General features: G+C 47.8%; 12 protein-coding genes across 12 annotated transcripts; 6 read left to right on the top strand and 6 right to left on the bottom strand.

Annotated features, from left to right (window-relative positions):
• Window positions 1-2018: 2018 nt before the first annotated feature.
• L228DRAFT_251022 (hypothetical protein) lies at window positions 2019-3015 on the top strand. Its single transcript, XM_018333459.1, has 2 exons — window positions 2019-2367; window positions 2583-3015. The coding sequence occupies exons 1-2, from the start codon at window positions 2169-2171 to the stop codon at window positions 2831-2833; spliced, it is 450 nt and encodes a 149-aa protein (XP_018184975.1). The 5' UTR covers window positions 2019-2168; the 3' UTR covers window positions 2834-3015.
• A 304-nt stretch (window positions 3016-3319) lies between these two features.
• Window positions 3320-4915, top strand: L228DRAFT_43153 (putative DNA polymerase delta subunit 4). The gene is made up of 3 exons (XM_018336585.1): window positions 3320-4021; window positions 4117-4184; window positions 4280-4915. The coding sequence occupies exons 1-3, from the start codon at window positions 3637-3639 to the stop codon at window positions 4448-4450; spliced, it is 624 nt and encodes a 207-aa protein (XP_018184974.1). The 5' UTR covers window positions 3320-3636; the 3' UTR covers window positions 4451-4915.
• Window positions 4916-6116: 1201 nt separating this feature from the next.
• Window positions 6117-6964, bottom strand: L228DRAFT_214865 (ras-domain-containing protein; the record flags this gene model as incomplete). Its single annotated transcript, XM_018330054.1, has 3 exons — window positions 6117-6473; window positions 6543-6746; window positions 6821-6964. 3 exons carry the CDS (start codon window positions 6962-6964, stop codon window positions 6117-6119), a joined length of 705 nt encoding a protein of 234 aa, XP_018184973.1.
• Window positions 6965-8417: 1453 nt separating this feature from the next.
• L228DRAFT_271227 (PAP2 domain protein) lies at window positions 8418-10337 on the top strand (the record flags this gene model as incomplete). Its single annotated transcript, XM_018335506.1, has 5 exons — window positions 8418-8475; window positions 8540-8756; window positions 8806-9576; window positions 9649-10187; window positions 10258-10337. The coding sequence occupies 5 exons, from the start codon at window positions 8418-8420 to the stop codon at window positions 10335-10337; spliced, it is 1665 nt and encodes a 554-aa protein (XP_018184972.1).
• Window positions 10338-11170: 833 nt separating this feature from the next.
• L228DRAFT_43135 (hypothetical protein) lies at window positions 11171-13021 on the bottom strand. Its single transcript, XM_018336584.1, has 4 exons — window positions 12521-13021; window positions 12253-12407; window positions 11957-12188; window positions 11171-11860 (listed from the first exon to the last, which is right to left on the bottom strand). Exons 1-4 carry the CDS (start codon window positions 12933-12935, stop codon window positions 11565-11567), a joined length of 1098 nt encoding a protein of 365 aa, XP_018184971.1. The 5' UTR covers window positions 12936-13021; the 3' UTR covers window positions 11171-11564.
• Window positions 13022-13439: 418 nt separating this feature from the next.
• Window positions 13440-16465, top strand: L228DRAFT_251016 (putative ubiquitin-like activating enzyme). Its single transcript, XM_018333458.1, has 10 exons — window positions 13440-13695; window positions 13757-13927; window positions 13987-14223; window positions 14281-14405; window positions 14454-14518; window positions 14572-14851; window positions 14903-15081; window positions 15133-15245; window positions 15299-15639; window positions 15689-16465. Exons 1-10 carry the CDS (start codon window positions 13636-13638, stop codon window positions 15987-15989), a joined length of 1872 nt encoding a protein of 623 aa, XP_018184970.1. The 5' UTR covers window positions 13440-13635; the 3' UTR covers window positions 15990-16465.
• On the bottom strand, window positions 15681-17574 carry L228DRAFT_273824 (NAD(P)-binding protein; the record flags this gene model as incomplete). Its single annotated transcript, XM_018335598.1, has 5 exons — window positions 15681-16328; window positions 16519-16611; window positions 16664-16750; window positions 16849-17008; window positions 17194-17574. 5 exons carry the CDS (start codon window positions 17572-17574, stop codon window positions 16180-16182), a joined length of 870 nt encoding a protein of 289 aa, XP_018184969.1. The 3' UTR covers window positions 15681-16179.
• Window positions 17575-17974: 400 nt separating this feature from the next.
• Window positions 17975-18644, top strand: L228DRAFT_241648 (POZ domain-containing protein; the record flags this gene model as incomplete). The annotated part of the gene is made up of 4 exons (XM_018331342.1): window positions 17975-18104; window positions 18263-18311; window positions 18412-18545; window positions 18640-18644. 4 exons carry the CDS (start codon window positions 17975-17977, stop codon window positions 18642-18644), a joined length of 318 nt encoding a protein of 105 aa, XP_018184968.1.
• A 312-nt stretch (window positions 18645-18956) lies between these two features.
• Window positions 18957-21224, bottom strand: L228DRAFT_263743 (hypothetical protein). The gene is made up of 3 exons (XM_018334520.1): window positions 20802-21224; window positions 19960-20657; window positions 18957-19847 (listed from the first exon to the last, which is right to left on the bottom strand). The coding sequence occupies exons 1-3, from the start codon at window positions 20909-20911 to the stop codon at window positions 19303-19305; spliced, it is 1353 nt and encodes a 450-aa protein (XP_018184967.1). The 5' UTR covers window positions 20912-21224; the 3' UTR covers window positions 18957-19302.
• A 597-nt stretch (window positions 21225-21821) lies between these two features.
• L228DRAFT_263742 (hypothetical protein) lies at window positions 21822-23943 on the bottom strand. Its single transcript, XM_018334519.1, has 3 exons — window positions 23509-23943; window positions 22524-23408; window positions 21822-22472 (listed from the first exon to the last, which is right to left on the bottom strand). Exons 1-3 carry the CDS (start codon window positions 23584-23586, stop codon window positions 22230-22232), a joined length of 1206 nt encoding a protein of 401 aa, XP_018184966.1. The 5' UTR covers window positions 23587-23943; the 3' UTR covers window positions 21822-22229.
• Window positions 23944-24269: 326 nt separating this feature from the next.
• On the top strand, window positions 24270-25370 carry L228DRAFT_234109 (cyclophilin-like protein). Its single transcript, XM_018330656.1, has 3 exons — window positions 24270-24332; window positions 24425-24490; window positions 24570-25370. The coding sequence occupies exons 1-3, from the start codon at window positions 24321-24323 to the stop codon at window positions 24975-24977; spliced, it is 486 nt and encodes a 161-aa protein (XP_018184965.1). The 5' UTR covers window positions 24270-24320; the 3' UTR covers window positions 24978-25370.
• On the bottom strand, window positions 25041-27421 carry L228DRAFT_251008 (zf-ZPR1-domain-containing protein). The gene is made up of 3 exons (XM_018333457.1): window positions 26827-27421; window positions 26000-26771; window positions 25041-25943 (listed from the first exon to the last, which is right to left on the bottom strand). Exons 1-3 carry the CDS (start codon window positions 26968-26970, stop codon window positions 25354-25356), a joined length of 1506 nt encoding a protein of 501 aa, XP_018184964.1. The 5' UTR covers window positions 26971-27421; the 3' UTR covers window positions 25041-25353.
• Between the last annotated feature and the right edge of the window lie 205 nt (window positions 27422-27626).

The raw sequence follows: 27626 nt of genomic DNA, 5'->3' as shown, positions 1-27626 counted from the left end.
CTAGTGGCTCGTGACGATGAGAAAATCTCTTGATATTGCAAAGCGACAGACAATCAACGAGTGAGAAAAAATAGTTGTGTCACGCCGTGCAGGACAAAGCACCGGACCAAACAATGAAACTCAAAGCGTTAGAGTCAAAAGCGAAAGATATGACGCCTAAAGGCGCGGGTTCTTTTATAGCGGATAGTAGCAATGAACGGTAACGACGGACGAGGCGTTGCCACCGAGAGTAAGTGCAGAGCAACGGCGGACGTCACAGGGCCAGACCAGCAGGGGTATGAGCGGATGGTGGGAGGGAAGAAGTTGCAGGGGGGGTCAAATAGCTTTCTTATAGCCCTCTCGACTACTCTACCCGTGCACCCGAGATGATGCCAAGTACGCGCGGACGGAGGCCTCCTAAGACAGCGGTAGATGGAAAGGTAATGGAGGGATGGATGAGTGAAAAGACTAATCCCAAGTGATTTGATTTTCCCTTTGCTATACGTGGTATCTGTACTACACTCTACCTACCTAGATCATGGAGGGGAGGGGGCGAAGTGGCCACGACGACGGTAGATTAAGAACACTTGGCTTGGCAATACAAGTAGCGCTGCTGCTAGGACCTCACCGTAGGGGCATATTCTCTACTGTGCAGAGTGTACGACTATTCCATCTCTTAGTTATCCTCGATACACCAGGTTAAGCGGGCACAGAGAGAGGGAGGGACAGAGCAAAGGAGAGAAGAGGTACTGGCGGTGATGCGTATGCCCATGAAAGCGTAAAATATGGATCGCAGCCTGGCGCGGGACTTGCCCCAGACGGCTGGAGAATGGGACTGAGCGGCGGCAGCATTAGGAGCAATTGGAAAGAAGAGGGTGTGGGAGCGATGAGTGTTGAAGAGAATCATTGTAACTCGGCGGTCGAGGCCGAGATGGGGCATCGAACACAGAGACGGTGCACGGGAATCAGAGACGCGGAACTGCGGTAGATCCGGGCTAAGGATTGCCAATGGCTGTGTTGCGAATACGTCGTCTGACCCAACCAAGTGTTAGGGGGTGATCAGCTTGGTCGGTGGCTTAGATGGCTTCAATGCTTGAACCAGGAAAGGAAAAATGGAATTGAGTAGGGAAAGGGGAAAAGGATAAAGGCGCTGCGAGAAAAAAAATGTGAGACGAACGTCGAGGGGTGGGGATCCGTGACAGAGAGATTGAGACAGAAGCAAAAAAAAGTAGGTATGATTTGGAAAGGCAGCAAGACAGAAGAATACTACGGAGATGATATCAGTCCGTCGATGGATAATCATAATCATTCCATCCTCCAGCTATCGTCGCTCGTCCCGCTCTCTCTCTCGCTCCGTCGCTCTCCGTTGCTGACCAAACTGGCCCATTCGCTCACCAGCTCTGCCCTCTCGTCTCGGGCCGACCGTGCCTTCAGCTCCAGTGGGGGGGAGAGCTTTCCCCATTCTCCACCCCTTCCCCAGCTGAGTAAATAACTGTAATAACGGTCTTTGGATTTGGAATGCATCTAAGAACAAAAAGAAAAGTACCACTTTTCCTTTGAAAAATTTTTCTTTTTCTTCTCCTACCGTCTGATCCGAGCAGAATCAAGGTACGTGCCCAAGGCCACCTTTGCCACTTCCGGCCAAAGAAGCAGCCACAATACGCAATCAGGTCTTGTGGTGTACTTTGGATGACGGCAAGATTGCAGCCTAAATCAAGGTATTGTCAAAGTCCTTATTGTTCCGTTTTGGTTTCTCTGTGCCCCACCATCTCCAAAACCGGCGATTCTTGCTTCTTTAGCTACCTACCGTAGGAAAGTCAAGGGATCCAGTCTTGTCCAATCTTCTTGGGGCTTGCATGTCCACGCGTTGACGTCCTTGGCCCTTGGGATATCAGGGTCACCGAGTTATTCAAAGAGAACAGAGATAGAAAATTTTTTCTTACGCCAGACGCTGATCATGATCGCTCAAGTTACTCTATTCGCTCATGCCTTTTGTTGTCCTTTAGCCCGCTTAACTGATAGGCATCGCTAGACTGGTAAACTCTAACTGATACAACGTTTAATGGGTAAGGGTAATCAAGGTCGGAGCCAATACAAGAAAGAATAGACGAGAACTTCGGATAATCTGTGCTGAGCGGGGATAAACCGATCTTCATTGTTCCGCGCAAGTCGTTACCATTCTTGCGCTGATGCTTCGTCCTCCTCGGTCCATCAATAATTTGCACAATCCAAAGGGTAGATCCCCATTGCAGGCATCAAAGAACAAAACTCCCCACCATTGCCGAATAAGAGCACTTGCACACCTGGCATCGTCCCAGGCCCCTGCATTTGATGCTGATCCGGCTGATCCAGCGTTACGTGGCTCCCTCGGCATTAATACGAAACAGCGTAAGCCTTATCCGCCACTTTGGCCATCAAGGGGGACGATTAGCCCATGACTCAGGGTCCAACGACGTTTGTCCTTTGACCTTTAAAAGCGGTGTGCCCCTCATTGTGATTGTTTGAAGTGAGGGGCATTTGTGCAGATCACATACTGTGGGGAAGCACATGGAAGATGAAACTGTCTCACCTGATTTAATGAGGGCTAAAAAAGGGTCTTGTAGACATTCGAATGCTTGGTACGCGGCCCTGCTGCAGGGCTCACATCTCCAACACGTACGTTCAACTGCGAAGCGAGACAATGGAGTACGAGCGAGCGAGGGCATATCTCTCAATCCCAAACATGCTCAGCCCCCTGAGACCGCCAATTGATCATCAAATCGTGGCGTACACATCAATCGGCGGATTGAGATTGAAAAGGTGCAGGATTGCGCAAGTATGGCCAGGTGGATATTTTAAGATCTACGGACCGTGATTGACCTGTTACTGGTGCCTAATCTATTTCCAGCTTGATTCAGGCTCCTTACGTGGCATTTGAACAAAACCTAGTATATTATTGATTATACTATTGTGAAATGTGAGCTGTTGAGGAATGGAAGATGGAAGCTACTCCCACTGCGTCTTCAGCATTCGTCTTTCGCCGTTCCCACGCAGACCATGTTCAGATTATATACAGCTACGTGCATTGCCAATATCAAAAGATGGCTAATTGTAAGGATATTTTAGCGAATGATCTCTGGCTTTACTTTGGTGAAAACAACCTCACAGTAAAATGCGATTCAAATCCCCTCACGATGCTCATGAAGTCGACAAGTCTAGAAATGATATTGAAACGCGCAGTCACATGACCTCGCGAGATCCATGCAGTGTTATATTATGTAATCGACATAGCGATCGTTCCCCCAGAAACGTCCACCAGCCAATCATATTTGCTGAATACAGGTATTCCAATCATGCATCCAATCCTGACGACATCGAGGTGAAACTAGGTCAATATCTTTCAATTTTCAAGAGCTATATGCCAGGTTTGGCCTGAAAACTAATCCATATCGGTGCTCTGAAGATTCTTATTCTTTGGAACCCAGGTTTAGCTATCGTTCCATAGTCCTGCGCAAGCACCAACCGATATCCTATCTTGGGTAGACATTCAGCATTCACACAGCGCACTTGTAACTCCTGACGTTGCGACTCACAAAGGGGCTCATATACCAGCGGCCTACTTTCAATCATACGACATCTATCGTTTCCTTGCACCTGATCGACACATATCTCAACACGATGTCACCGGCACGACGAACAAAGTCTTCTCGACAGAGTGCAGGCGGACCATCACAAGCAACGTTAAACTTTGGCAGCTCCCACTCTCGCGTCACCAAGCCCACTGTTGCAAGGACCGGAAAGGAAGCTCTTAAAGAAAAAGACGTAACTACGAAAAAAGACCCTGCGCTTGTTCTGCAGGGTGTCAACGACGACAATGATGTCCAAGCCATTGCTTCGCCGGACCTAGCAGAACCAACGACTGCTGAAGTTGCAATCATTGACCAAACCGAGGCTGAAGTGGCCAAGCCCAAGACCAAAGAGGAGCAGGCAGCGGAAAAGGTTTCGGATGCGCAGCTCAAGCGGTACTGGAAGGCGAGAGAGGATGAAAGAAAGGCTCCACGAGGTATGTGATCTTATTTCCCACTTTATACAGCCTCTATATTGGCAATTTGATCATTCTATATCCTCGAAACAAAAAAGACTGACCTTTTTCAAAAGTACACCAAGAAGGCCTCTCCATGAACGAGAAAATACTGCGACATTTTGATCTGTCTTCACAATACGGGGTACGTCTTCAACTTCCTTTTCCCTTGTCAATTTGTACATGCCATTTCACAAATTCCATTGGGTTCTACTTCCACTCAAATCTAACAATACGCAGCCCTGTATTGGCATCGCTCGCATGAAGCGCTGGCACCGCGCCCAAAACCTGAATATGAATCCTCCCGTCGAAGTCCTCGCGGTACTCCTCCGCGAACAACGCAAAGATAACATGAGAGCCGAGCGCGCACATGTCGATGAATTAATGTCTTCGCGATTCGTCATTGACTAGACCGACTGTTCTTTTTATTCCATTTCTCTCACTTGTAATCTCTAGTTGCTTGTTCCTTTTACCCCTTCACCTCCTTTCTTTTTCCTTTTCTTTTTTGACCCTCCTACCTAGCTTTGGAAAACCTCCTTCCAAGTCTTTTGGGTTACTATCATGGCTGCCTGCTTTTCTCTCCGACCGTCTTCCCCGTTCTTCTGTCCGCTCTTCCTGTCCGCCATTCTCCCTTTGCTCCCCTGCTCTTCTTCTACAGCCCTTGCTCTTTTCCATCCACAAGCACCGACGCTCTCATCCTAGCTCGCATGCTCAAATACTCATCAGGACATTAAACCTGCGCCCTATTTCACTTTTTTCTCAGCCACCTGTATGCTCATCATTATTGCTTCAGTACCCTCCAGTATTCTTGCTTACGGGCGTTTATTCCCCATTCCCTTTTCTTTTCTTTTCTTTTCCTTTTAACTCATCCTCCAAAGAATCAATTTTATACGTCGAGCAACGGCATTTACAATTCTGAAATGACAATACCAAATTCAAAACACTTCAAACTGACTCCTATCATCATCATCTGATTCTCGTCTCATACAAAGTCACTACTACGGAAATATATGTGAACGGCAAAAGTCTTATAAACTCGCCCACCAGGGGCGCATAATAAATTTGATATTTTATGGCTAATGCTAAATATCCCACTTTGAACCTCTCTTTGAAGGAGGGAGTCTGGCTGCTATTTCTTTGCTTGGGCTTCGTTCCGTTCTGTTCTGTTCTCTTTCAAACTTGAGAAAAAAAAATGCAAGTGACTATGAAAAAATCGAGTAATGGGATGATGGAGGGTTCGGGTCGTTAAGACCGGGGGCTACGGCAGTGCAGCTAGTACTTGTGTCAAGAATGCCAAGGACATAATGGTGTGGTATGATGTGGTATTGCAAGGACGTCGTAGTTATTGTCAAGAAACAGAAAAGAAAAAATAAAATAAAATAAAAGGGTGACAATGAAGGGGATGGGAGAAAATAAGAACATAAAATAGAATGGGAAGAAAAAAGAAATAAAAATAAAAATAAAGGGGAATAAACACAAGAAGACTAGCTTGACATCTAGAACAAAAACGAAAAAAAGGAAAAAGAAGAGGAAGAAAGAAAGAAAGAAAGAAAGAAAGAAAGAAAGAAAGAAAGAAAGAAAGAAAGGAAAAATGAAGGGGGAAAGGATATGGAGACAAAAAAGGGGTGAAGAGTGAAAAGAGGAAAAAATAAAAATCCGTTTGGGGCATCATACAGACAACCGAGAAAAAAAAGAGACAAAGAGACAAAAAGACAAAAAGACAAAAGAAGAAAAAAAGAGACAAAAGAAGAGAAAAAAGAAAGAAGAAAAAGAGGCATAACAGAGCATGGCATGATATGATACCCCAAACGCCTCGATGCGTATACATTCCACGTTCCACGTCCCGTCTCGCCCGCTTATGCAAAAGGAAAATGTGAGGAGCAAAAGAAAAATGAAATATAAGGAAAGAAAGTCATCATCGACCGGATACGGGTATGCGTGACTGGGATTTAAAAGCGTCTAGGCGTGTCGTCTGTCATTGGTATGTATCCTTTTGCTCGTCCATGCGTTCATATAGACAGAATGATCGTAATTGAATGGGTTGAAAGACAAAAAAAAAGGGGGTGTTTGAGAGTCATTACAAGAGCTTGCACTTGGACTTCTTGGATTTCTTGCTGGTGCCGCGTGTGGTGTTTGTTGTAGGAGTGGTCTTGCCACTGCCGCGTACTTGGACACGCTCCTCTTCTTCCTCGCCAACGGCCAGGATGACTGCCATTTCAAAGAGCTCGTCGACTCCCCGCATCTCCTTACTGCTGCACTCCACGTACGAGGCGCCCATGCGGTCCGCTACCGCACGGCCCTGGTCGGGTGTCACTGGTGTGAGACCCTGGGTCTTGAGCAAGTCGATGCAGGAGCGCTTGGTTCGGAGGTCGGACTTGAGGCCAACGAGGACAATAGGTGTAGTTGGACAAAAGTGGAGCACTTCGGGATACCACTAACATCGAGTCAGTATAACTATCTCAAAAAGTATTGGGAAGCCTGATAAAATGATAATGGTACTCACCTTGTCCATTACATTTTCGAGAGAGTTGGGACAGTCAATAGCAAAGCAAACAAAGAGCAGGTCGGTCTCGGGATACGACAGCGGCCGTAGACGGTCATACTCTTCTTGTCCGGCCGTATCCCAGAGGGCCAGCTCAACTCCCTTGCCGGTCGGCGGATGCGTGGTGTGAGTGATGTAGTTTTCGAATACAGTCGGAACATATTTCTGGATCGGGTGTCAGTCCCCCAAGTCATGACAGATTTGGTCTGGTGAATTTGATTGTAAAATAATTGACGCACCTCAGGGAAGTAGCCTTGGCTGTAACTGATCAGTAGACATGTCTTACCGCAACCACCATCACCAACCACGACCAGCTTTTTCGAATACTCGGGTGGTTGAGTGACATGTGTTGCGGCAGAATCCCGACCGGTGGAATCACTCATGCTGGTGCGAATGGTAGCACTGCTATCGCGAGTGCTGTGTTGACGAGAATGAAGCTTGCGCTGGGGTTGATAGGGCGAAGTAATGGAGATTGCGGGGGATTTGTCTGTGCTGATGGAACGGTTGTGACGGCGATATCCGGGTTCGTAGTCGTGAGCCTGCACCGACATTGCGAGTTTACTTTCAATCTTGATACACCGAAATGACGATTATGAAATGTTGACGCGGAGGCGTATGTCGCGTGGGTTTATGCGTGGACGGGGGCGTAATCAAAGGGTGATCCCAGCAAAAAGTAAAGAAAAAGACAAGTGAGAGGGAATTTTGTCCAGAATGGAGAAGATTAAATTCCTCTGCCACCGATTGTGGGAAATTTGATTAAAGATGGAAATATCTTCTTGGGATCTCTGGTGAGGGTTGAGATGGTTTCATATCGGGTGGCCCAAGAATGTTGACGACGCAATCGTTGGCGGGGAAACCACCCACTCTGTTCAGCTGGGTCGTGCCTTCCATGATGGGACAGGTACATGACCTCATCCCCGTTTCTTGGTGGAGATGCAAGTACCTTTTCATCTCGATTCCCCGATCCGACTATCAGAGTAGCGGCTGAGCCACGATGAGCATCATCCGGATGGATCGAAGATCTTGTCTCGCCTTTGACTTATTTTGTATGGAATATCTAAATCTCCTATCATCTGAACTTGTGCTCTTCAATGATCAAGTCTCTAGGTAGATTCAAATGTCCCTTTACCACAGGTACCTTGGCGTGTACAGTCAGCACAAGTCCTCATCAGCATGTGTAAGCAACTGATCATTTCATTGATATGGAGATAGGATCTTTCAATCAGCTGTCAGATAGCCAGGACATGATTACTCCTACGTACAAGGGACACATTACAGGATTGTGCCTGATTACACCCGAATGACCCCACTACCGTAGTAACTAGAACTTGTACCTGAATCTTGTCTTGTCTCGTACTCCACTGCCAACTCCCTGAACCTCGGTATTCCCCGTCTCTTTTTGATGAAATGAGCGCAACGGACAGCTCGTTAGTGTTGGACCAACAGCTGCATCCCCTAGAATCACCACATGATTTTGATTGATGATTATCATTATATTATCAATTTCCAGCTCTAATATTCTTCTTTTCTATACCCAATTCAGTCACTTTATTGACCCTGCCCCCATGCAATAATAATTCCCCTCAATTCAAGGGTCCTGCGTCGTCACCAACCGTCTGGTTTTTCCGTCCCCCAGCTCATGTCCTGATCCGTCCGATGGTTCAACGGCAATCTCTTCGTGCAATTGAAGCATAAATCTCGATTAAATATTGCTGCAAATACTTCTTCACGAATCTTTTTTTTGTTTTCTTTCCTTTCCCTCTCGCTTCGAATGCAGAACCGATGAGCGCTCCAATTTCCTCAACCCTGTCTCAAAGTAAAGCCTCGAAGCCGACCATGACCGTCGCGCCAGAGTCAGGCAAGCCTGACGCTGGCTTGCGCAGCCTCGATCACTGTACGTGCCTAGGAATCGCAGATGATAGCCCACCTACCTTGGCAAATGCTAAATACACCTTCAGACAAGGACCGTTTGCCGGTTTGGCGATATCGCATGCGCCAGGCGCTGATTCCTCTAACGCGATGGGAGACACCATATCTCGGAGCGATACAGTCCAAAGTCCGTACACCGACGCTGGATTCCTATTTTGCATTTACTGCGAATCTGGGCACACACACTTTTTTCATGATTTTTCTGCCCATTCTGTTCTGGTTTGGCTGGACGACGATTGGACGAGCGTAAGTCGATCGGATTGTGTAATTGATGATCAACGCTCATAAAAAATAGTATGGTCCATATGCTTGCCTCAGGAGTCTTTCTTAGCGGGTTTCTCAAAGATCTAATGTGCCTTCCACGCCCGTTGTCTCCTCCGTTGCAGCGCATCACCATGTCTGGCTCGGCGGCTCTCGAATACGGCTTCCCCTCAACCCATTCGACAAATGCCGTTTCTGTCGCTTCGTATATTCTTTTCCTAGTCAGCTCAAGCGAGGACCAAATTGATCCGCGAATGAAAATCTTGGTGCAAGTTTCGGTCTATCTTTATGCGGGGTCGATCATATTGGGCAGACTTTATTGCGGCATGCATGGCTTTTTCGACGTTGTCACGGGGACAATGCTGGGATTCTTGATCGCCGCCGTCCAGTGGGTTTGGGGCGAGACCTTTGACAACTACATCCATGCTTCAACATGGATTGTCCCCTTTCTCATCACTGCTGGTCTCATTATTTTGGTTCGGGTTCACCCGGAACCCGCAGACGATTGTCCGTGCTTCGACGACAGCGTTGCTTTTGCCGGAGTTTTCATTGGCGCAGAATGGGCTGTGTGGCATTTTGGTCAGACGGCGCTGGCCTGGAACGAGCCCGTTCCATCCACTACACCGTACCAATTTCAAGCCATGGGAGTGACGAGATCTATCCTGCGTCTGCTCTTCGGGACTTTGGTCATTTTCGCCTGGCGCGAAGTCATGAAGCCAACCCTATTGAAGGGCCTGCCGCCGCTCTTCCGTGTCATCGAGCGCTTGGGTCTTTCGCTGCCTAGAAGATACTTTTTACCCGCCACGTATGTCTCGTCCTAATTCGCTTCCCCCTCGCCCCTCTTTCACCATCGACGATACTGACATCTTGATCTCAGTGAGTATAAGCGTGTGCCGTCTCACTTGCGAGTGGACAGTATCTTCCCGTCCGTCCGCGACTTGCCAGGCATGCTTTCCAACATCCGCCACCCCAGGAAGCGCGCCGTTTCTGTTGGACCGCAATCCGCCGCTGATGCATACGAGGCATTAGCTCGTCGCGAGCAACGTCGACGCGAGAGCTTGCAAAAGGATGGCGCCCTTATCGCTGGCCAATCCAGTGACAATTCGCCCCAGCAATCAGTTCCCAATGGGCCGGTGAATCGCAAGACTGGAGCTGGCCCCTTCAGGAACGGCCTTTCCTCTGACTCGCTGCCCTCTTCCGAAGCAGCGAGTGTGAATGCTTCCGTCTCCGCGATAGACGGAGCCCCCGTGCCTTCGGAGCCGTTTCCTCAATTTGCAATGGAGGTGTCCACTCCTCCGGTGAACTTGGAAAATGACCAGCAGGGTGAACAAGATGAGAAAGACATGTTCTTGATGCTCGAAAAGCCTCGAGTCAGATATGACGTGGAAGTGGTAACCAAACTCATCGTCTATTTCGGTACGTCATTGAATCTTCCCCAAAAAGCATTCCAGCAAGCATCGTCTCATCTAACCTTTCGATCTTGCAGGCATCGCTTGGTGGGTAATTGAGGGGATGCCCTTCCTTTTTGAACTCGTTGGCCTCGGCATGCCGAAGCAGACAATTTGATCATATCGAATCATGTCCATTCTTTTGTCGATCATCCGTCTATGATCAAAATCACAAGACACTCCCCCCCGCGTGCCACAGGCATGACTGCCACACATTTGACCTCGCCATTTCAGGTCCATGCACCCTACATTCTACTGCTCAATCATGGTTTCTTAAGCCTCAAAGCAGTCCTGTCAAGCCCGAGGAAAGTAGTCGATGGCGAAAGTCTGCATCGGGTCTCCCCCAATGCGCAGTCTCGACGAGCTAACCACACGCGCCGCCACGCGCCCGATCACAACGGCCCGCTTCAGCATTCCCTCCGCCGCCGTTGTGATCACATTGCCAAGTTAACAACAGGAGCCAAAACAACGATTGCATTCTGTGTACTCCTAAAAAAGAGGGGCACGCTTCCATTATTACAGTCTCCAGGGCGTATGATTGGTCTACACTACGTTTAAATGACGCCATACTGCTGCGACATAGTTTGTCGCAAGATCTCCTCCACCCTTTCCTTTGGCATGGGGAGTATCAAAACTCAACCGGTCACTCAGAGAGGCCGAACCAAGACAGTCCACAAAAGCTCATAGATTTTGTCACTTTACATCAAAATTCGAATCTTCAGGGAATTTGGGGGTTGAGGGGGCAATATCGAGAAATGGCCAGTCGTGAAAGAGCCAGGAAAAAGTCTCCGGACATTAGGCTAGAGTAGTAATGTTAATAATATTAATAATGCCTGCCTACCTAGGTACATACATACAATAAACACAAAATCCAATCAACTACCTCATTGCCTCCAACTACAATTTCCTTTCCTTTCCTCTTGGATACTTGTGTCATATTTGCCAAGTTCAAAGTCCATAGTGTGCACGCCGAAATCAACACATACCAAAGAAAAGTGAATAAAAGAAGAAGAAGAAGAAGAAGAAGAAGAAGAAGAAGAAGAAGAATAAAACAAATAAACGTCTATCGTAACTAGCTCGCGAGAGTCTGAGTCTAATTCTATGTGAGGCGATGCTCATGCGTTCTGTGCCAATTTCGAAAAAAAGGACGCTGGGGGAGGAATCTGCCCGAGGAAGAAATGGATGGAACAGTACAGGGTGACCATGCGAAATTGGATGTGATAAGGAGGCAAATGCGAGATGGGACAGGAAAAAAAAAGATAGAAATGCCGTGATAGACGAATGATGTCGAAGATGGTTGTGAAAAGAGAGTGGGTATTTTCAAGATAAGAAATGGAAAATAAAATCAGTACCAAATACTCCGTGTACGATGATGAGGAAGTCCCTCCAGGCCAGCGGCTTCGCGCTCCTTCATGGTATCGTACAAGAAAAAGTCAATGAGAATGGCATTAACGTGGGTGCCGGGATGCGTGCGGATGATTTCTCGGCGGAGGAGCTCGACGGACCAGATACTGCAGCATCTGAGTTGGATCTCCCAGGGATGGCCCGACTCGAGCGGTTTGAGATGGCGAATGTGCATCTCAAGGGGCGGACTGTAGCGCAGACAGTCGAACGATTGCAGCATTTGCGGGATGCGGTAGTCTAGATGAGATGTCAGAAAAAAAGGTGTTCCTTGAATTGTGCAAGGTGAAAATCCAAAGGCAAAGGGGATTGAAAACAAAAGGGGATTGAAAGTACCGGCAAACATTGTAATCTTGTCAATGTCGTTGAAAGTACCATAACTGGTGCCGTTGAAACAGGCCCAGAGGTCTGCAACAAGAATCTGGGCGCGCTTGTAGATGTGCACGCGCTTGCCCTCGAAGCGGAATGCATCTCGGAAGCAAGAGAAGTTGGTGGCTAGAAGATTCACCAGGCCTGCTGCTGATTGCTGCGCTTGCGTGATACATGTTGAGAAGCGGGAGTCAAAGTGCTGGAGACATATATTAGTCATGAGGCCCGGAAAATAAAGCTCAGAAAAGGAAGAGACGAGGTACCTCGCAGAGGACTTGTCCGGCTTCTCGTAGACAAGCAACACGTTCGTCGAACAATGGAATGTCTTCTTCGGTGGCGGACCGGAAGACATGTCGGAGTACTTTGATGGAGCATTCTCCCTCGTTCCGCCAGAACGTGGGACTAGTAATTGGAATGCCTACGTGTCTTATTAGCATACTGATTTACTTTTTGGACGCTTTACGTTCTGGGGATTCGTTATGAAGGTCACGTGTGGTGTAGGGTGTGTTTTATTTTAATTATTCAACGTACCTTCATCTAATGCTCTCTGCAGCGCGGCCACAAGACTCCAATAACCAGTCCATTTTCGGCCCTTGTACTCAATGGCAAATCGTTCTTCGGGAGTCCTCTCGGACCAGAAACTGAAATTGAGCAAATCCATTGTGAATATAAAATTCACAGTGCTTTCATCTTTTTCTTTGGGATGCAATTCATGCTCAGCCCACGTCTTTGTCGAATAGGACTTTCTCTGCATCATCTCGTAAATGGCTTGCGCCGCTGCCTTTGTTGCTTGCGTGTCCAGAGCTACATCAATTGCTTGATTGTACACGTGCTCTGCACCCTCTAATACGCCGGTTTCAGGCGGAAGTTCGGGATCATGCGTCTTGATTCCCAGAGACTGGCGCAGTAATGCCAGGAGCTCGGGATCTGCTTCATCGTCGGACATGCTGTTGCTCGGGAAAAGTCCAGACAAACCAATACAGGACCAAAAAAAAGCGTGAAGAAAATGGACTCAAATGATTACAAAATGTGCCACAGCGCCTGAAGTTTCCCCAATTTATGATCTTTTCATAATAATGAAATTCAACCGAAAGAGAAAGGAGAAATGATAAGTAGGAATCAACTCCAAACGAATCCCCAGATGAATGAAAAAGAAAGAGAAATAGCGGTGAGAAAAATGTGATATGGAGTTTGTCTCAGTTCCCAAGTTTGCAAAGGGTTTCTGAACAGTGGCAATAATTTAAGGGACCCAAAGACAAAGCAGGAGTATCTGGTACCATCAAGGACGATACGAGCTGGACGACTAAATGGGTATCGCGTACTTTGATAAAGTCGGCCCTTCATCGGCCGATGTGGTAAGAGAGAAAGGGGTTACCCGGGGAGGCGATGACATAGGTGGACAAGGCTGTGGAAGTAACAATTGAGTTTCGCGGAGCAAACGAAAGCTTCCCGCCCCAATCGCGCACGGGCGTGGGTTGGCCTGATCTGCGCTACTCCATTTGAGCTCACTTGTGTTCTCTTCTTCTTTGTCGCTCGCTCGCAAAAAAGCTCTTATCGGCTCTGGAAACTCAATCAATACTTTGCTTCGTCAGTCTTTTCCTCTTGCACGCTCCTTTCGCTATTGCCGCTGTCATCCGTTGCCCAGCATGGGCCGTGATCGGTTTCCAAAACAATCTCTGGGTTCTCTGTACTCCCGGATCAAGCAGGTGCGTCCCCGTTACTATTGGAGCTTTGTTCCTACAAGATACTGACAATAGGAATTTTTAGTCTCGGGTTTTGATGGTTGGAGCTGGAGGCATTGGCTGCGAATTGCTCAAGAACCTGGTCCTGACGGGCTTTGGAGAAGTACATATTATCGATCTAGACACTATCGACCTCAGCAACCTCAATCGGCAATTCTTGTTTCGCCATGAACATATAAAGAAGTCTAAGGCGCTGGTAAGCAGCATCGCACCCCCGATGCGATTCGTTGGGAACCTAACAGAGCCATTGCACAGGTCGCGAAAGAGACGGCCGGTCGTTTCAATCCCAACGTAAAGCTCGAAGCGCACCACGCCAACATTAAAGATGCCGAATTCACTGTCGATTGGTTCAAAGGATTTAACCTGGTATTCAACGCCCTTGACAATCTTGACGCTCGGCGACATGTGAACAAAATGTGCTTGGCGGCGGAGGTTCCTCTTATTGAGAGCGGTACTACTGGATTCAACGGGCAGGTGCAGGTCATTCAGAGGGTGAGCAAGAGGAAACATGCTATTAGGATATTGAAATCGCTAATGAAAGTTCTGCAGGGAAAAACCGAATGCTATGACTGCACACCTAAGCAAACTCCCAAGAGCTTTCCCGTCTGCACAATCAGAAGCACGCCCAGCCAACCAATCCACTGTATCGTCTGGGCAAAGAGCTATCTATTTACGTATGAGAACCCCTTCAATAAAACAAGCTCAATACTGATGTCTTCCAGGGAAATATTTGGCACGAGTGAGGATGATGCTGCAGAATTCGACCATTCCGAAGATGCCGAAAATGGTTCGTGTCGATAATCTCTATATTCGATGCATTGATAAACTAACTGCTACTAGCAAAGGAAATCGAAAACCTTAGACAGGAGTCGCAGGCTCTCAAAGCGATTCGAGATTCCATGGGCTCTGATGAATTTCCACGAAGAGTGTTTGAAAAAGTTTTTGGCGACGACATCAAACGGCTACGAAGCATGGAAGACATGTGGAAGTCTCGCCGACCCCCGGAGGCGCTAGATTATGACCGGGTTTCGCAGTCGGCATCAGGGATTGACCCTAGCATCTCTGTCAAAGACCAAGAGAATTGGAATCTCGCAGAAAATTTCGTGGTTTTCTCCGACAGGTACGCCCCCCCAATACAATCGCTGTATGGTCATCCGCTAACGGACAACAGCCTTCGTCGTTTGAGTGCCAGACTACGAGATACACAGGCCAAGGTCTCTGATGGCGATGCACCCCCGATCCTTAGCTTTGATAAAGATGACGTTGATACACTCGACTTTGTCACTGCTTCGGCAAATCTTCGCTCGTTCATTTTCGGAATTGGCACCAAATCGAAATTTGACATTAAACGTAAGACTCTCACTTACTTTGCGTTGGAGTTCTTCAGCTGATTTGATGTAGAAATGGCTGGTAATATCATCCCCGCAATTGCCACGACCAATGCGATGACTGCTGGGCTATGCGTTTTGCAAGCCTTCCACGTCATGAGAGGAGATATGGAAAAGGCACGAATGGTAGGTATACCCCAAGCACTGTTTACTTGGGCGTATTTACTGATCGCTGATAGGTCTTCTTGACACGCTCAACCGAACGGGTGATCTCAGGAGAACCTCTTCATGCACCGAACCCTGATTGCCCCGTTTGTGGTGTTGCGCAATCCAAACTTGTCGTTGATCCTACTCGGGCTACCCTCAACGACCTTGTTGAAAGCCTCCTGCGCCTGGAGCTTGGGTACGGTGAAGAGTTTAGCGTCAATAATGAAGTTGGAATTCTCTATGATCCTGATCTGGACGACAATCTTCCCAAGAAGTTGTCTGATCTTGGAATTAAAGGAGATAGCTTCTTGACTGTGGTGGACGAGGACGATGATAATCCTCGAGTGAATCTCGTTCTATCAATTTCTGAGCAGTAGGTTCTGTTGAGATAAATGTTGTATTGCTTTGCTGATCATCATCAGGCCGCTACCCGAGGACTCTAAACCAGTCTTACTGCCAGAGAAGGTCGAAGTTCCCCGGAAGCCCAAAGCAGTTGCGCCTGCCGTCGAGCCAGCGCCGCCAGTGGCCAATGGCGTTGCTCATGCGCCGAATGCGGCGGACAATGCTGATCTCAAGAGGAAGCGCAACGCAAGTGACATCGGCCTCGAGGACGAGCAAATCAAGAAACGAGGCAAAGTCGCCGAAGAGACTAGTCACGCGGTGGAGGAGGACCTCGTCGTGGTTGAAGATTCCGGCAACGGTGCCATTGTCATTGACGACTAAACGCTGCCGTTGCGTTTGCATTTCCAGCATCTGTTCACGGGTCGCACCCTTCACCTTAATGCGTACCTCGAAACTTCTTTCCTCACTGGACAACAAAATCTCTTTCCCGTCTGTTTCATTTTCAACGAACGGAGTTCAATTATGGATATGGAGCGATATGGTGTTGAAAGATTCAAATATCCTTTCCTTTCTACATGGCGCTCAGTCCCCCGTCGAGATTGATGATGCAGTTATTAGCGTATTCGTTCAGCGCCAAAAATATTGCTGCATCGGCAATTTCTTCTGGTTTTCCAAAGCGTTTTGCGGGAACTGCTTCGAGCGCTTGAGCACGAGCATTCTCTGTCATATCTTTTTGTACATTAGCCTCTTTGTTTGCATGCGTGGGTCATTGGCTTGATGAGGTGAGTGGGTCGGCGGACTTTTTAAAGACATTTTTAAGAAAAGGAAAGGGAAGTATCATGAAAATACGGACAGCCAATCTACTTAGATAGAAACGATGAAAACTTATTAAAATTAATGGTCAACGTACCGTCTGTCATTTGTGTTTCAATGTATCCAGGCACAATTGCATTGACGCGGATATTTGACTGGCCCATTTCACCAGCTAGGGCGCGCGTGAGTCCTGCTACAGTCAGCATTCGATCAACGTCCGGTACTGTACAAATTTGACTTACCAAGTATGCCTGCTTTAGAGGCTGCATATGCTGCAGAGCCTCTACCGCCAGCGACGCCCAGAAGAGAGGATACATTGATTATACATCCTGGTTACGTTCAACTTTAGCACTTGCTCGGACAGCCTCTTTTACTCGTCCACCCGAGTAGAGCATAGAGTAGACATAGAAAATGGCCAATAGCTCACCTGCCTTTCGCCGAACCATATTCTTTGCAAAAACCTGACATGCCCATGTCGTTCCTAGCAAGTTCGTTCTGTAGATATTCTCAACAAGCTCCGGCTTTGTTGCGAGGAGCAAAGATGAATGTGTAATTCCCGCAGCATTGACAAGGATATCGATATCTTTCTGTAAGAATGTCAATATGACCCTATCTCAGCATAGACGCAAGATGATTATGTCAATTCATCATGAGTCCCCCAGACCCCGAACCCAAAAAACTTGCAATACGAGACATGTAACAAAATACAAAAGAAATGGCCGAAATCAAAAAACGGGACGTCCAAAACATGTAAAAAGAAGGCTTAATTTACCAATTCCTTGGCAGTCTCTACCCAAAAAGCACGATCTCCGACATCTCCCGCACGTGTTTGATGCCGAGCTTTCCCCTCAAGCTCCGCAGCGACTTTCTCAATGGTGGATACATTTCGTCCGACTAGCACGCAGGATGCATCTTCAGCAGCAAACCGAGCTGCAATGGCGCGTCCAATGCCACGTGATGCGCCTGTAATAAGACATTTCTTGCCGCTCAGACGACCACTGCATGCAGATGCAGAAGAGCTAATTGATGCTGATGATGCTGACGGTGAAAAGGATTTTTTGAATGCTGGAAGGCAGGTGTATCTGGTAGGCTGGGAGATATGTGTTCGAAGTAGGCTTGGAATAGTTGCTTGGACAGTGAACTTGCTGAGCATTTCGGGCGTTTGATTGCTATGTATACTCCTGCCTTGTCGTTTCGTAAAATTTAAGAGAAATATATTTGGTGCTTTATCTTATGTTTTGGAATTTTGATTTTGAGGTCTCTAGATCAAGGTCAATAGATGTGCTCTATACCGCTATGAAGCTGTCGTTCCAGAGTGTTCTAGCTGTAAACATGCCGTCGAATCCACCCGGCAAGCTGCGTTAGTTCCACTATTGCGTCAACCGCAGGCCGTAGTCAGCAGTTTGGAGCGCGTCGCTAACCGCGTCGTCCTGTCCCTCGACCTGTCGATCTGTCTCACAGATATAAATCCTTCCCCCACTACCCTTAACTTTTTTCTTGTCTCTCCTCTACCTCTGACGCAGTTAAGTTCACAGCGCTTTCATCTCGGCGCTATGGCAACAACACAGCAACAGCCATCGAGCGATTACGTGACGCTCGTGTCGTGCGATGGCTACGAGTTTGTAGTCCGTCGCTCATGTGCCTGCGTTGCTGGTGCGCTCCGTCGCATGCTCGATCCCAACAGTACGTTTAAATCTTTGTTTCCCTTTCATTTCTTATTCCCGTTTTGTATTTGAGCCCTGGGATCAGAACCTGCTCTATCAGACAACTTCCATATCCTTGGCTTTATTAAAGGCACTCTGACTCTTGGTCCCATCTTCCATTGCTAATGCTTATATCAGGTAGCTTTAATGAAGCCGTGACTGGACGAGCAGTATTGGAAAACATCAAGTACGTTTGTACTCCTCTCTGACTTTTCAATCATTTGTCCTTTCCAAATATCCCTTACGAGTGAGATTAAAAAGAGGGGCTTCTTGCTGACATGCTCTAGTGGTATCGTGCTCGAGAAAGTGTGCGAGTACTTTTACTATAATGAAAAGAACAAGGATGCCCGGGACGTGCCGGACATGGATATTCCGCCAGAGCTATGCCTCGAGCTGCTCATGGCGGCGGACTATTTGAACAGTATGCCTGCCCCACCTTATTCTTCCGCACTCTTAAGGCAACTTCCGAGACCCAAGTTGAAAGTCATTTTAAACTGACACTCGATTCTTTTCAGCGTAATGGCTCTTTGCACATAAACTGGCATTTGGCTACGACGACACGGATAGCATGGAACTTGGCGTTCAGACTTTGAGGATGCGGCGTTTTATGTACAGGATATGGAAATAGCGCTATCATACGATGGACGATTCCGGTCGATGAGCGCTGCAGATTATCTACTTATACGAATACCCCCAATTTGAAAGACTCTTTACGATTCGTTGACATCTTTCGCCGTTTGGAAGGGTTGCCTTTTATGTGTTTGCAGCATATGAGACACTGATGTGCAGACATTCAAGAAAACAAAAATTGATAGGACTCAAGTATACCACCCCATCTGAGCATATGCGTTCATCCCCCTCTCTTCCATGGGTTGAACGTCTAAAGAAGATGGCAAAGCAAAGTCTACTCATCATTCCTTCTTATTCAGTCCGGCCCTGCTTGCTTATAGTGTCGCGACTTTATTCCAGAGGAAACATGTAGACCATTAATCGAATTCTCCTTAATATTTTGTCCATGAAGATCTAAAAATCCATTGGAAACCGGGTCTTTTTAGTCAATGAACCATAACTCCGCCTTGCGCCCGTGATATATGCTGGAAAAATATATGCATCCATCTCTCATCGATCTTCCGATATTTTTAAAGAACTCCAACACCATATCGTGATAGATATACGTGCTACCTTCCTCTCCCTCTTCCCCGACCTCGTCCACCTCTCCCACCACCTCTTCCGCCACCTCGTTTATTACCCCTCCCTCCACCGCCCGCCTTGACCGCATCGAACCTCTCGAACAGCCTCTCTTGCGCAAACCCGGCATCTCCGATCCGCATATAGCTCACCACACCATTATCCACGATAGCAAGCACGACATTGCGATATCCGTAGCGCAGCTTCTGATTTGACTGATGCATCGATGCCGGCGGAGGACAGTACGGTGTGCTCTCCACCAATGCAGCAATCTGAGGAAGTGTAGGAAGGGTTGTCTCGCGCGCGTTCACAACTGCGATGCGGAAATCCGGCGGACCAGGCGCAGACTTTTTGAAGCTTGGTGTGGGTTTGTAAATGTGGTATGCGACTCGAAAGGGCGGATCTGTCGTTCCTGTCCTTGATGCTTCGCCATCGGTAATGGACGAAGAGTCTGATTTGGCCACTGGCTTCGGACGCGGCGGAGCAATAGTCGGATCGTGAGCGGGAATTACAGAAAGAAGGCGGTATATGTCATCTAGATGGACAATTCGTAAGTAGCAGCTTCATGCCACTCGTAGCTGAATAAATGCAGCTTTGCATAACGGAGATACTGGTTAAATCCAAGGGTAGGGAGATGCAAGACGTACTGTAACTTCTATACAGACCAGGCTTGACAAGCGGCCCTAATTTTCGAGCGGATGTTGAAGGCGTCCAGTGAGCATGCGCACTGTTTTTACCCCACCAGAGTCCGCTGAACAGGCGTGTAAACATCCCAAGTAACCCCGAGCTCCATGCGTCAGTCGGAGGATCATACACGCCGCCACCGAATTCGCCTTCACCGGGACAATCCCAGCTGTCTGCCCGGATAACGGCAAACCCGCACCTTTTGAGACCAGCATAGACCAAGTATCTCTCTAGTGTCAAAGCGCCGCCTAGTTCCTCTTCGAATCCGAATATCGCGGCATAAGCCCCCTGCAGACTCATCGGCAGCCCATCTTCGGCTCCAGGGACACCTTCATCATGCTCCGTCTTTGGCCACCTCATGTCCAGATTTCCCCGCTCTATCAGGTATAATGCCTCTTCGGGGAGCAGCCAGATATGGCCCGAGCGGTCGGCCTTGCCCATGTTCTTGAAATGAGGTCCCTTGGGGACAGAAACTCGAGTGAGGTTGGTTTCTGGGTGATAGTATCCGATGATATGTGATTTCGGGGCGTGTGTTCGTGTGCAGTTGAGAGCATTGTGCATAGCCTGCCGGCTGGCGGCGAGGACGGACTCTTGGTAGGAAGTGCCATGGGGCTCAAAGTCCTTTACGCCACGTTTAGGGATCTTTCCTTGGTCTGGATCTCTATATCTCCTAGTTAGAATTGGAATTCATTCTTGACTTTGGTTCTCTGAACCGGCGGTATGACTCTCGAAATGGGAAGAAGAGCTCAATTCGTTCCGTAGAACTAGTTCAAAGCGAATAAGCATTGATTGAGACCATACTCACTGTGAGAAGTTTTGCAAGAACCGAAAATCCTGAGTTTCGTCAGACAGGTCTATTTCCCCCGGAGGCCCTTGTCCAGAAAAGACGACGACATCTTCATCCGCATCGGCCATTGTGCGTAGAAGCCGGAATTGTTTCGCGCAGAAGACTGCGCAAAGAGATGGACACTAGCAATGAGTCGACTTGCGCTCTCCAAATAACTCCTCGGATTGGTGAACAAATGAATTTCGCAAGTCCTGTCTTTTGGAGTCCTTTCTATACCTCTTTTAAAGCTCCGTTGAACTGCTGCGACATTCAAGACTTTCTGCTCAGACTGCGGGTCGGCGTAAACTGGGTGATTTCTCCGACTAAGATTCTAAGCTCAATCGGCTGTGCGCATGGATTGAGCACACCGCCTTGGAAGGCATCTAATCAATCTAATCAAATCCCTGATAAAATCACGAAGGTTGCCGGGCAGTTGGTCACAGGAAATGTCAGATGTCAGCAGTCACTTAACCACGACTTAACTGCCAAGTTAGTCCAAAGCGAAATTTAAGATCTAGACAATACCGGCGCGGGACGCTGTCTTCTCATATATAATTATCTGTGGCAACGCAAACTAAGTAGGTAAATAGGATAAAATTCTGCTTTGATGTTCCGAGTGGTTTCTAATTATATCTTTTGCGACAGAAGAATGGATACCCAACTCATAATTGTAAACGGTAAACTCACATTTCATATGGATACGTGAGCTCTAACACCAAAGTTTATCAGATGAGTAGGAATCTCGAAAATGCTGCCACTGTATGGGGAAAGGACAGTGTGCGGTACAAGGAGCTCGAGGCAATGGTTGCAGAGTATCAGCGTGGCAGCCAAACGAGAGGAGTAGATCGAATTTCCTCCAAACAGCCTTCAATATCAGGGCATAGCTTTCACGGTGGATTTGGTTCTTTGGCTTTTAGACCTAAACCACAGTAAAACGTGCAATGGTTATTATTTCAAAGGGAATTGATACACTTAAAGCACGCGAGAGGACATGAAAAAATGCTTAGAAAGACGGTATAGAATGGCTTGTATATATTATATATGTTGCTTGACCTTTCAGATGCTGCAACTCCGAAGAACACCAATATCCGATAATGCAGCCAGGTGGAAAAAGGCAGAGAGAATTTCCGAGCGCCGAAATTGTGCTGCTCATCCATAGACAGATAGAAGAACAAGCGGAAGAAGACTGAAAATGAAATACCTGAAAATCCATGCTCGCCAAATCGCTCCGTTGATATACAGGCGCTATGCCTCATATCGAAAAGATACCCACGCTGTCATAGACTGCTGATAATACAAAGACTCAATATATGCCAAATCATGCCTGATATCGCAAACTAGGCTAGATCGTATGCGTCGTCGGAGACATGAAAAAGTCAATACTGCATGATTGGTCAAGGACTGGGCTCATTCTATAAGTAGTTTTCGTTGGCCGCCGACCAGTGTCATGCCCAGAACATTCAAGGCGTTGTGGTCATGCGGACGCACTATTGTCGGCGCCGGAAGCATAGGATTTTCTGCATTGATATGCGCCGCATCCTTGGCGGCCTGCTCAATCGCAATCATTTCCTCTTTGCAACCTGCATGATCGAGTGGGCAGACAACGATGGGTTGTCGGAGTACAATGTCTTTGGCCGATGTCATATGGGCCTACAGCTGTTAGTAGGCTTTCTTCGTATCAAAAAGGGCTTGACAATTTACCTTGACAGTCAAGAAATATTCAATCTTGTATAGGCTGCCTGTTGTGGTGAAGCCGGTGACTGCATACATGGGGAACGCTGGCCTTCCACGTGGTATTATCCCGTCTGAATCCCTCAAATCTTTGGCAGGGAATATAAGGCCCAAGTTTGTGAAGTAGCCCTCAGCCGGCATTTTGATACCCACAGGTTGTGACTGCTTCGTCAGCGTTTTTACCTTCTTTTGCGGCTCATCGCCCTCATGGTTATAGGTAATCTCCTCTTCTATAGCAATTGTAATTTTTTGTATCGTGACTCTCTTCGCTTTATTTAGCCAGTCCGGATTGGGTGACAGCTTGATATAAACACTGACGGGATCGAGCGGTCCGTAAGACCATCTTGGTAATGAAATACCTAGCGTGACCAAGTGGTCTGAGACCCGCTCAGCAGATTCGGGTCGATTGTACATGCCGAATGTCGAGAGCGTGTCATACCTTGACATGGGCACTGGAAACATATATTTTCTTTGCTCCTGGTGGCCTTGCTGCACGGTGACAACCAGCACGTAATAAGTCTCCGCTGTCCTGCTCGGGAGTTGAAGGCTTGCAGGTGGCACGCGTCGTGCCATTTCTTCCCCTCCTCTACCAAACGGTATGAACAAGACAAAGGGTAAATCCATAGACAGCACCTTTTCATATTCTCTCCCTGGCGCGCATCGAAACAATAACATTTCCTTGCCCACGATATCTGCAATTTCCTTTCGAGGCGCCGCCAAGTGTTTCTTAGTCACGGAATCGGCGGACGGGTGGATCGTCTCTCTTCGCTGGAGACATATTGTCACGAGAGAAATATGAACAGGGGCCGATACTCCAATGGTTGGACGAATTTCGACTTTTCCCTCAATCCTTGGCTATCAAGCAATAGTTGTTAGCGTTATGTCTGCACGATACATCATATTTCTGAATCCGCCGAATCCACGGATTGCAATGTCAGCTTGGAGTGCAACTTACCAACGTCGCTGATATTCCCGGATATCCTACCAAGAAGTTGCTATTTGGCGGTCCCGATACTCGAACAAAGGCCGCCATTTCTTCCTTGCCTTACGCGCAATGTTGCAGCTCTTGAGAGCATGCAAATTCAGTGCCTTACAGGACGATTGCTATTTCGCCTTTTTATCTCTTCTCTCCTCCAACCTAGTGTCCTACACCTGAATCTCTTTTGCCGGCCAATAGTTCCAGACTGTATCGGTAGATTCCCCGCCTCCAGGATATGGGTTGAGAGGGCGGCCAGGGTGGGACCCTCCCAACCTTGGCGGCTGGCCGAATATATGCGGTGCCGTGGTATTCCCTGCTTGATAGAGCGGTCGCCCTATCCGTCACATTTGTCGTAACAGTTTTTTGAGCCAATTTGCCTGTGTGTAGGTATTGACACAAAGAAAAAAGCCCTGAAAGTTTGCAAAGAAAGTCCGAGACCCTGCCTTTGAGCTGACGCCGCTGCTTGTTGCTGGTGCTTCCAAGTGACGATGCGTGCACGGACACTAAGAGAAGGGGTCAGCTTGGCAGAAGTAGATATACTCAGAAAACCTCAACGATTAAGAGATTAAATGAGTATAGTGACCTCCATCTGACGTCTGATCAAGGGCACGTTCTGAGCCTAAAGCTGAGCTATCGCGGGAGGGAATCCCTCTCTGGTTTAGCCTAGGGAAGCGAATGGCACCAATTGAAAGAATATCGCGACTTGCCGTCGTCACTACAAGGCCGCGATGGTTCCCGAAAACCAATCCACAGCTTGATCAGCATGTTTATGCAGTGTTGGAGACGAAATGTCGGTGACGGTAAGCCAATGTTGAGCCATATTAAGTTCTGATCTTTCTTTTTGCAATTCGAATGTGGTCAACTGTGGCTAATCTTAAATCCTTCGCTATAGCTTCACACAAATTTTGGGGATCTTAAGATCGAGATCTTTTGCGAAAGTGTACCCAAGACCGCAGAGGTAAGCTTCCCGTAAAGTCGTTGCATCTTCCAATATCAGAGCCAAGCCAGTGTCTAATATGTTTGAATTTTGCTTGTAGAACTTTCTCGCTCTCTGCGCGTCAAATTACTACGACAATACGACCTTCCATCGCAACATCGCAAATTTCATTTTGCAAGGCGGCGACCCGTCAGGCAAGGGCAAAGGCGGTGAATCCGTATGGGGTGGCACATTTGAGGATGAATTCCGCCCGGCGCTGCGACACAATGCTCGCGGCATGGTGAGCATGGCCAACAAAGGACCAGACAGCAACGGCAGTCAATTCTTCATTACATATGGCCCACAGCCGCAGCTGGACGGAAAGAATACGGTTTTTGGAAAAGTGATCGAAGGATCCCATAGCACCATGGATAAAATCGAAGCGTTGGAGGTTGATAAAAAGTTTCGACCCAAGGAAAAGGTGACGATTGAGCGAGTCTCTATCCACGCAAACCCTCTCGCTGGTTGATGGTGTCATGATTTCCATCGTCGAAGACATTTCCTGTACGATTGTCACGAATAGACCACCATAATTCAATGTACGAATTTAAATAAATTTTTATATGCTTCATGCTCGAGGCAAGTTGTCTCGATTTCCGAATCTCGCAACTACCGCCAATTTCGTCTCCACCACCCCAGAGATCATCAAATAAAACATCTAACACCATTACGCACGTGAAAATACAATAGGCGTAAATTTGCATCCCAATTTGGAGCACACATGCTGAGCCTTGTATATCTATACATAAATCATGAGATCATCGCAATTCATATCATGCCCGCCGGAGGACTGTCGTCCTCTTCTAATGATTCGCTGTATCAAAAAGAAATCCTACTCGTCGCTTTTAATGTCCTCTATCTGCCTCGTTAATCTCCGCCATGCGAGCATTGGCCTCTGCCATGACCTCGTCGGCATCGGGCGCCGCTTTCTCCTCTGCGTTGTTCTCATAGCCCTCAACCTTCATATCTTTGAGACCGAGCTCCTCTTCTTCCAAATCTGTCCGCACATAGTCTTCAACTTGGAGTTGAGGATCTGGCTCTGGCGCAGTAAAACTTTGGACGTAACTGCCAGCGATCGGATCCTCGAGCACAACAGTGAACTTGGTCTTCCCTTCGATGGCATCAGTGATCTTGTTGAAGAAGTTCTCCCAGGCAGTCTTTTGATCCGGGAGCATGGAATCATGGCTGGCGCCTTCGGTCTCAAAGATTTGAGCTTTGAGATCGTCCCGAACTTGAGTGAGAAGTCCCTCGACTGTCGTAAAGCGGCCACCCATTGTGCCAGGCTGTACTTCCAAAGAAAGATCAGGGCACTGGAGCGCACAGGTTTCAGATTTAAGAATGTCGCGGCTGAGATCCTCCGCAGAGTTGACCTTGAGAGTAATGCGACGACCCTTTTCAGGAATCTCACCACCAGTTCTCACTTCATTGCTACGATCTAGCACCAATATGTTAGCTACCTATCCAAAAACGAGGGGGAGCGCTCAAACTCACATCCACAGTGATCACAAACAGTGCTCATGATGACAACTTGCTTGAAGAAAGGAATGTTGACCATCTTCATGTTGGTCATGCAAGGCTTGACGCATCCCGGACACGACGCAGGGAAGGAGTACACCTGCCCCTCCACAATATCCTCCTCTTCGGTGGCTTCACTAGTCCCTGGTGGCCCCGCGGGCACCATTTGATTGGCCTTGTATTCAGGTCTGATCTCGGTGGACGGAGCGCCGGTCGTATCGGCCAAACCCAAGGCGGCGTTTTCCTGAGCACTTCGGGTGTACTCAATCTTTGTCAACTTATTTCCCTTGTCTAGCGGAGAAGGCTCTATCCAGGAGTTGCCAGCAGGGTCGTCGAGGGAGATCTTGAAGGGGAAGCTGGAGCCACCAAGGAAGCTACCGAGCTGCTGTGTAATCTGCTCAATCTTTTCGTAGACTTCGGGTGCAGCTTGTTTTCGGTCTTCCTGCTGCTCTGAAAGATCTTGCTTGATCATGGAAATAATACCTTCCACGTTAGAGAGCTGGCCACGTCCCGCAGGAATCTCCAAATCGAGGTCCTCAATTCTGAACACGGAGGTGTCACTCTTAACAACCTGACGTTGAAGGTCATCGCTGTGTTCCACAGTGAAAGTATATTTGGAACCCCGCTGTTGAATCTCGCCGGCCGGCTGAATTTCTGAATTCTGGAATCCGCAATGCGGGCAAGAGAACGACATGATCACAATCTCACGGAAGTAGGGAATTCTTGTCAATAAAAGGCGCGTGATTCCCTAAAATGGGTTAATTGTTGTAATCCTCAAATCCCCCAGATAGAAAACAACTTACGTTCTGGTGACAGTTCATGCAAAGACTTTCAACTTCTTCGACGGGCTTGCGCTCCTCCTCGCCCGTGGCAGGATTCTGTGCGCTGAGACCCTCTGCCTTCCTCCCAACATCCTGGAACAAATCGGGGTTCTGATTCTGATCCATATCTGCGTTTCGGTAGTTTACGGCGCAAAGCTTTCCGTGTGAAGAAATATGCTTCCTTGGCCTTTTATGCGGGAAATCCAATCCTTAAAAAGAATTGCGACGGCGAAAGAATACGGAAAAGCGGATTATTAATTATTGAGCGGGGCAGAAGAAAAGCAGGCACGGTATTTTTGGCGATGATTCGTTTTACCCTTGAGATTCTTCTAGATTATTTAGTGGGGTCGAAATTTCGTTGATCCAGAGGCTTCGGCACGGTAGTAGTGGGGTTTAGCGAGTCAAGGTTCTTGGTGATGTCGCCTGTCAGCCCCTCGACCGAGGGACCCAAGCTGATTCAGTGCGGCGATCGCCGTATCACCTCGCACCGCCACTGTGGCTGGAATCACGATCGCGACAAGCAAGAACATCTCCCCAGTCTTGTTTGAACGTCCAATCATCAAATGAACGCGCTGTCTGAGGCAAGCTGATATGAGCCAATATTCTCTCCCAACAGCACTAGGGCTAGAAATTTGAAGAAAACATCGTTGTCGTTTCCCTCATGATTAGCCTCATATAACTCCAAACTCATCCCAATCGAATGCCCATCCACTCAGATGTCATTATACAAGCCAATGTATGCTTGAGTTCCTCATTCCGACAGAAGTACGCATGAGGAAGCT

Source organism: Xylona heveae (genome assembly GCF_001619985.1).
Source record: "Xylona heveae TC161 unplaced genomic scaffold L228scaffold_13, whole genome shotgun sequence".
Taxonomy (NCBI): Eukaryota; Fungi; Ascomycota; class Xylonomycetes; order Xylonales; family Xylonaceae; genus Xylona; species Xylona heveae.
The sequence above is the reverse complement of the archived record's forward strand: the minus strand, read 5'-3'. Positions and strand labels throughout refer to the sequence as shown.

Excerpts from the sequence above, each read along its gene's own strand:
- L228DRAFT_251022 (XM_018333459.1), top strand. The coding sequence starts at position 2,169 with ATGCTTCGTCCTCCTCGGTCCATCAATAATTTGCACAATCCAAAGGGT. Across the intron at positions 2,368-2,582 it reads CGGCATTAATACGAAACAGC|ACATTCGAATGCTTGGTACG; the intron begins GTAAGCCTTATC and ends AGGGTCTTGTAG.
- L228DRAFT_43153 (XM_018336585.1), top strand. The coding sequence starts at position 3,637 with ATGTCACCGGCACGACGAACAAAGTCTTCTCGACAGAGTGCAGGCGGA. Across the intron at positions 4,022-4,116 it reads TGAAAGAAAGGCTCCACGAG|TACACCAAGAAGGCCTCTCC; the intron begins GTATGTGATCTT and ends CTTTTTCAAAAG. Across the intron at positions 4,185-4,279 it reads ATCTGTCTTCACAATACGGG|CCCTGTATTGGCATCGCTCG; the intron begins GTACGTCTTCAA and ends AACAATACGCAG.
- L228DRAFT_43135 (XM_018336584.1), bottom strand. The coding sequence starts at position 12,935 with ATGTCCGACGATGAAGCAGATCCCGAGCTCCTGGCATTACTGCGCCAG. Across the intron at positions 12,408-12,520 it reads GCAGAGAGCATTAGATGAAG|GCATTCCAATTACTAGTCCC; the intron begins GTACGTTGAATA and ends TAAGACACGTAG. Across the intron at positions 11,861-11,956 it reads CAAGATTACAATGTTTGCCG|ACTACCGCATCCCGCAAATG; the intron begins GTACTTTCAATC and ends CATCTCATCTAG.
- L228DRAFT_251016 (XM_018333458.1), top strand. The coding sequence starts at position 13,636 with ATGGGCCGTGATCGGTTTCCAAAACAATCTCTGGGTTCTCTGTACTCC. Across the intron at positions 13,696-13,756 it reads TGTACTCCCGGATCAAGCAG|TCTCGGGTTTTGATGGTTGG; the intron begins GTGCGTCCCCGT and ends AGGAATTTTTAG. Across the intron at positions 15,082-15,132 it reads ATCGAAATTTGACATTAAAC|AAATGGCTGGTAATATCATC; the intron begins GTAAGACTCTCA and ends GATTTGATGTAG.
- L228DRAFT_263743 (XM_018334520.1), bottom strand. The coding sequence starts at position 20,911 with ATGGCCGATGCGGATGAAGATGTCGTCGTCTTTTCTGGACAAGGGCCT. Across the intron at positions 20,658-20,801 it reads TTCTTGCAAAACTTCTCACA|AGATCCAGACCAAGGAAAGA; the intron begins GTGAGTATGGTC and ends TAGGAGATATAG. Across the intron at positions 19,848-19,959 it reads TGGTCTGTATAGAAGTTACA|ATGACATATACCGCCTTCTT; the intron begins GTACGTCTTGCA and ends TTGTCCATCTAG.
- L228DRAFT_263742 (XM_018334519.1), bottom strand. The coding sequence starts at position 23,586 with ATGGCGGCCTTTGTTCGAGTATCGGGACCGCCAAATAGCAACTTCTTG. Across the intron at positions 23,409-23,508 it reads CGGGAATATCAGCGACGTTG|CCAAGGATTGAGGGAAAAGT; the intron begins GTAAGTTGCACT and ends ATTGCTTGATAG. Across the intron at positions 22,473-22,523 it reads AATATTTCTTGACTGTCAAG|GCCCATATGACATCGGCCAA; the intron begins GTAAATTGTCAA and ends TAACAGCTGTAG.
- L228DRAFT_234109 (XM_018330656.1), top strand. Across the intron at positions 24,491-24,569 it reads GTGTACCCAAGACCGCAGAG|AACTTTCTCGCTCTCTGCGC; the intron begins GTAAGCTTCCCG and ends TTTTGCTTGTAG.
- L228DRAFT_251008 (XM_018333457.1), bottom strand. The coding sequence starts at position 26,970 with ATGGATCAGAATCAGAACCCCGATTTGTTCCAGGATGTTGGGAGGAAG. Across the intron at positions 26,772-26,826 it reads GCATGAACTGTCACCAGAAC|GGAATCACGCGCCTTTTATT; the intron begins GTAAGTTGTTTT and ends AACCCATTTTAG. Across the intron at positions 25,944-25,999 it reads TGTTTGTGATCACTGTGGAT|ATCGTAGCAATGAAGTGAGA; the intron begins GTGAGTTTGAGC and ends TATTGGTGCTAG.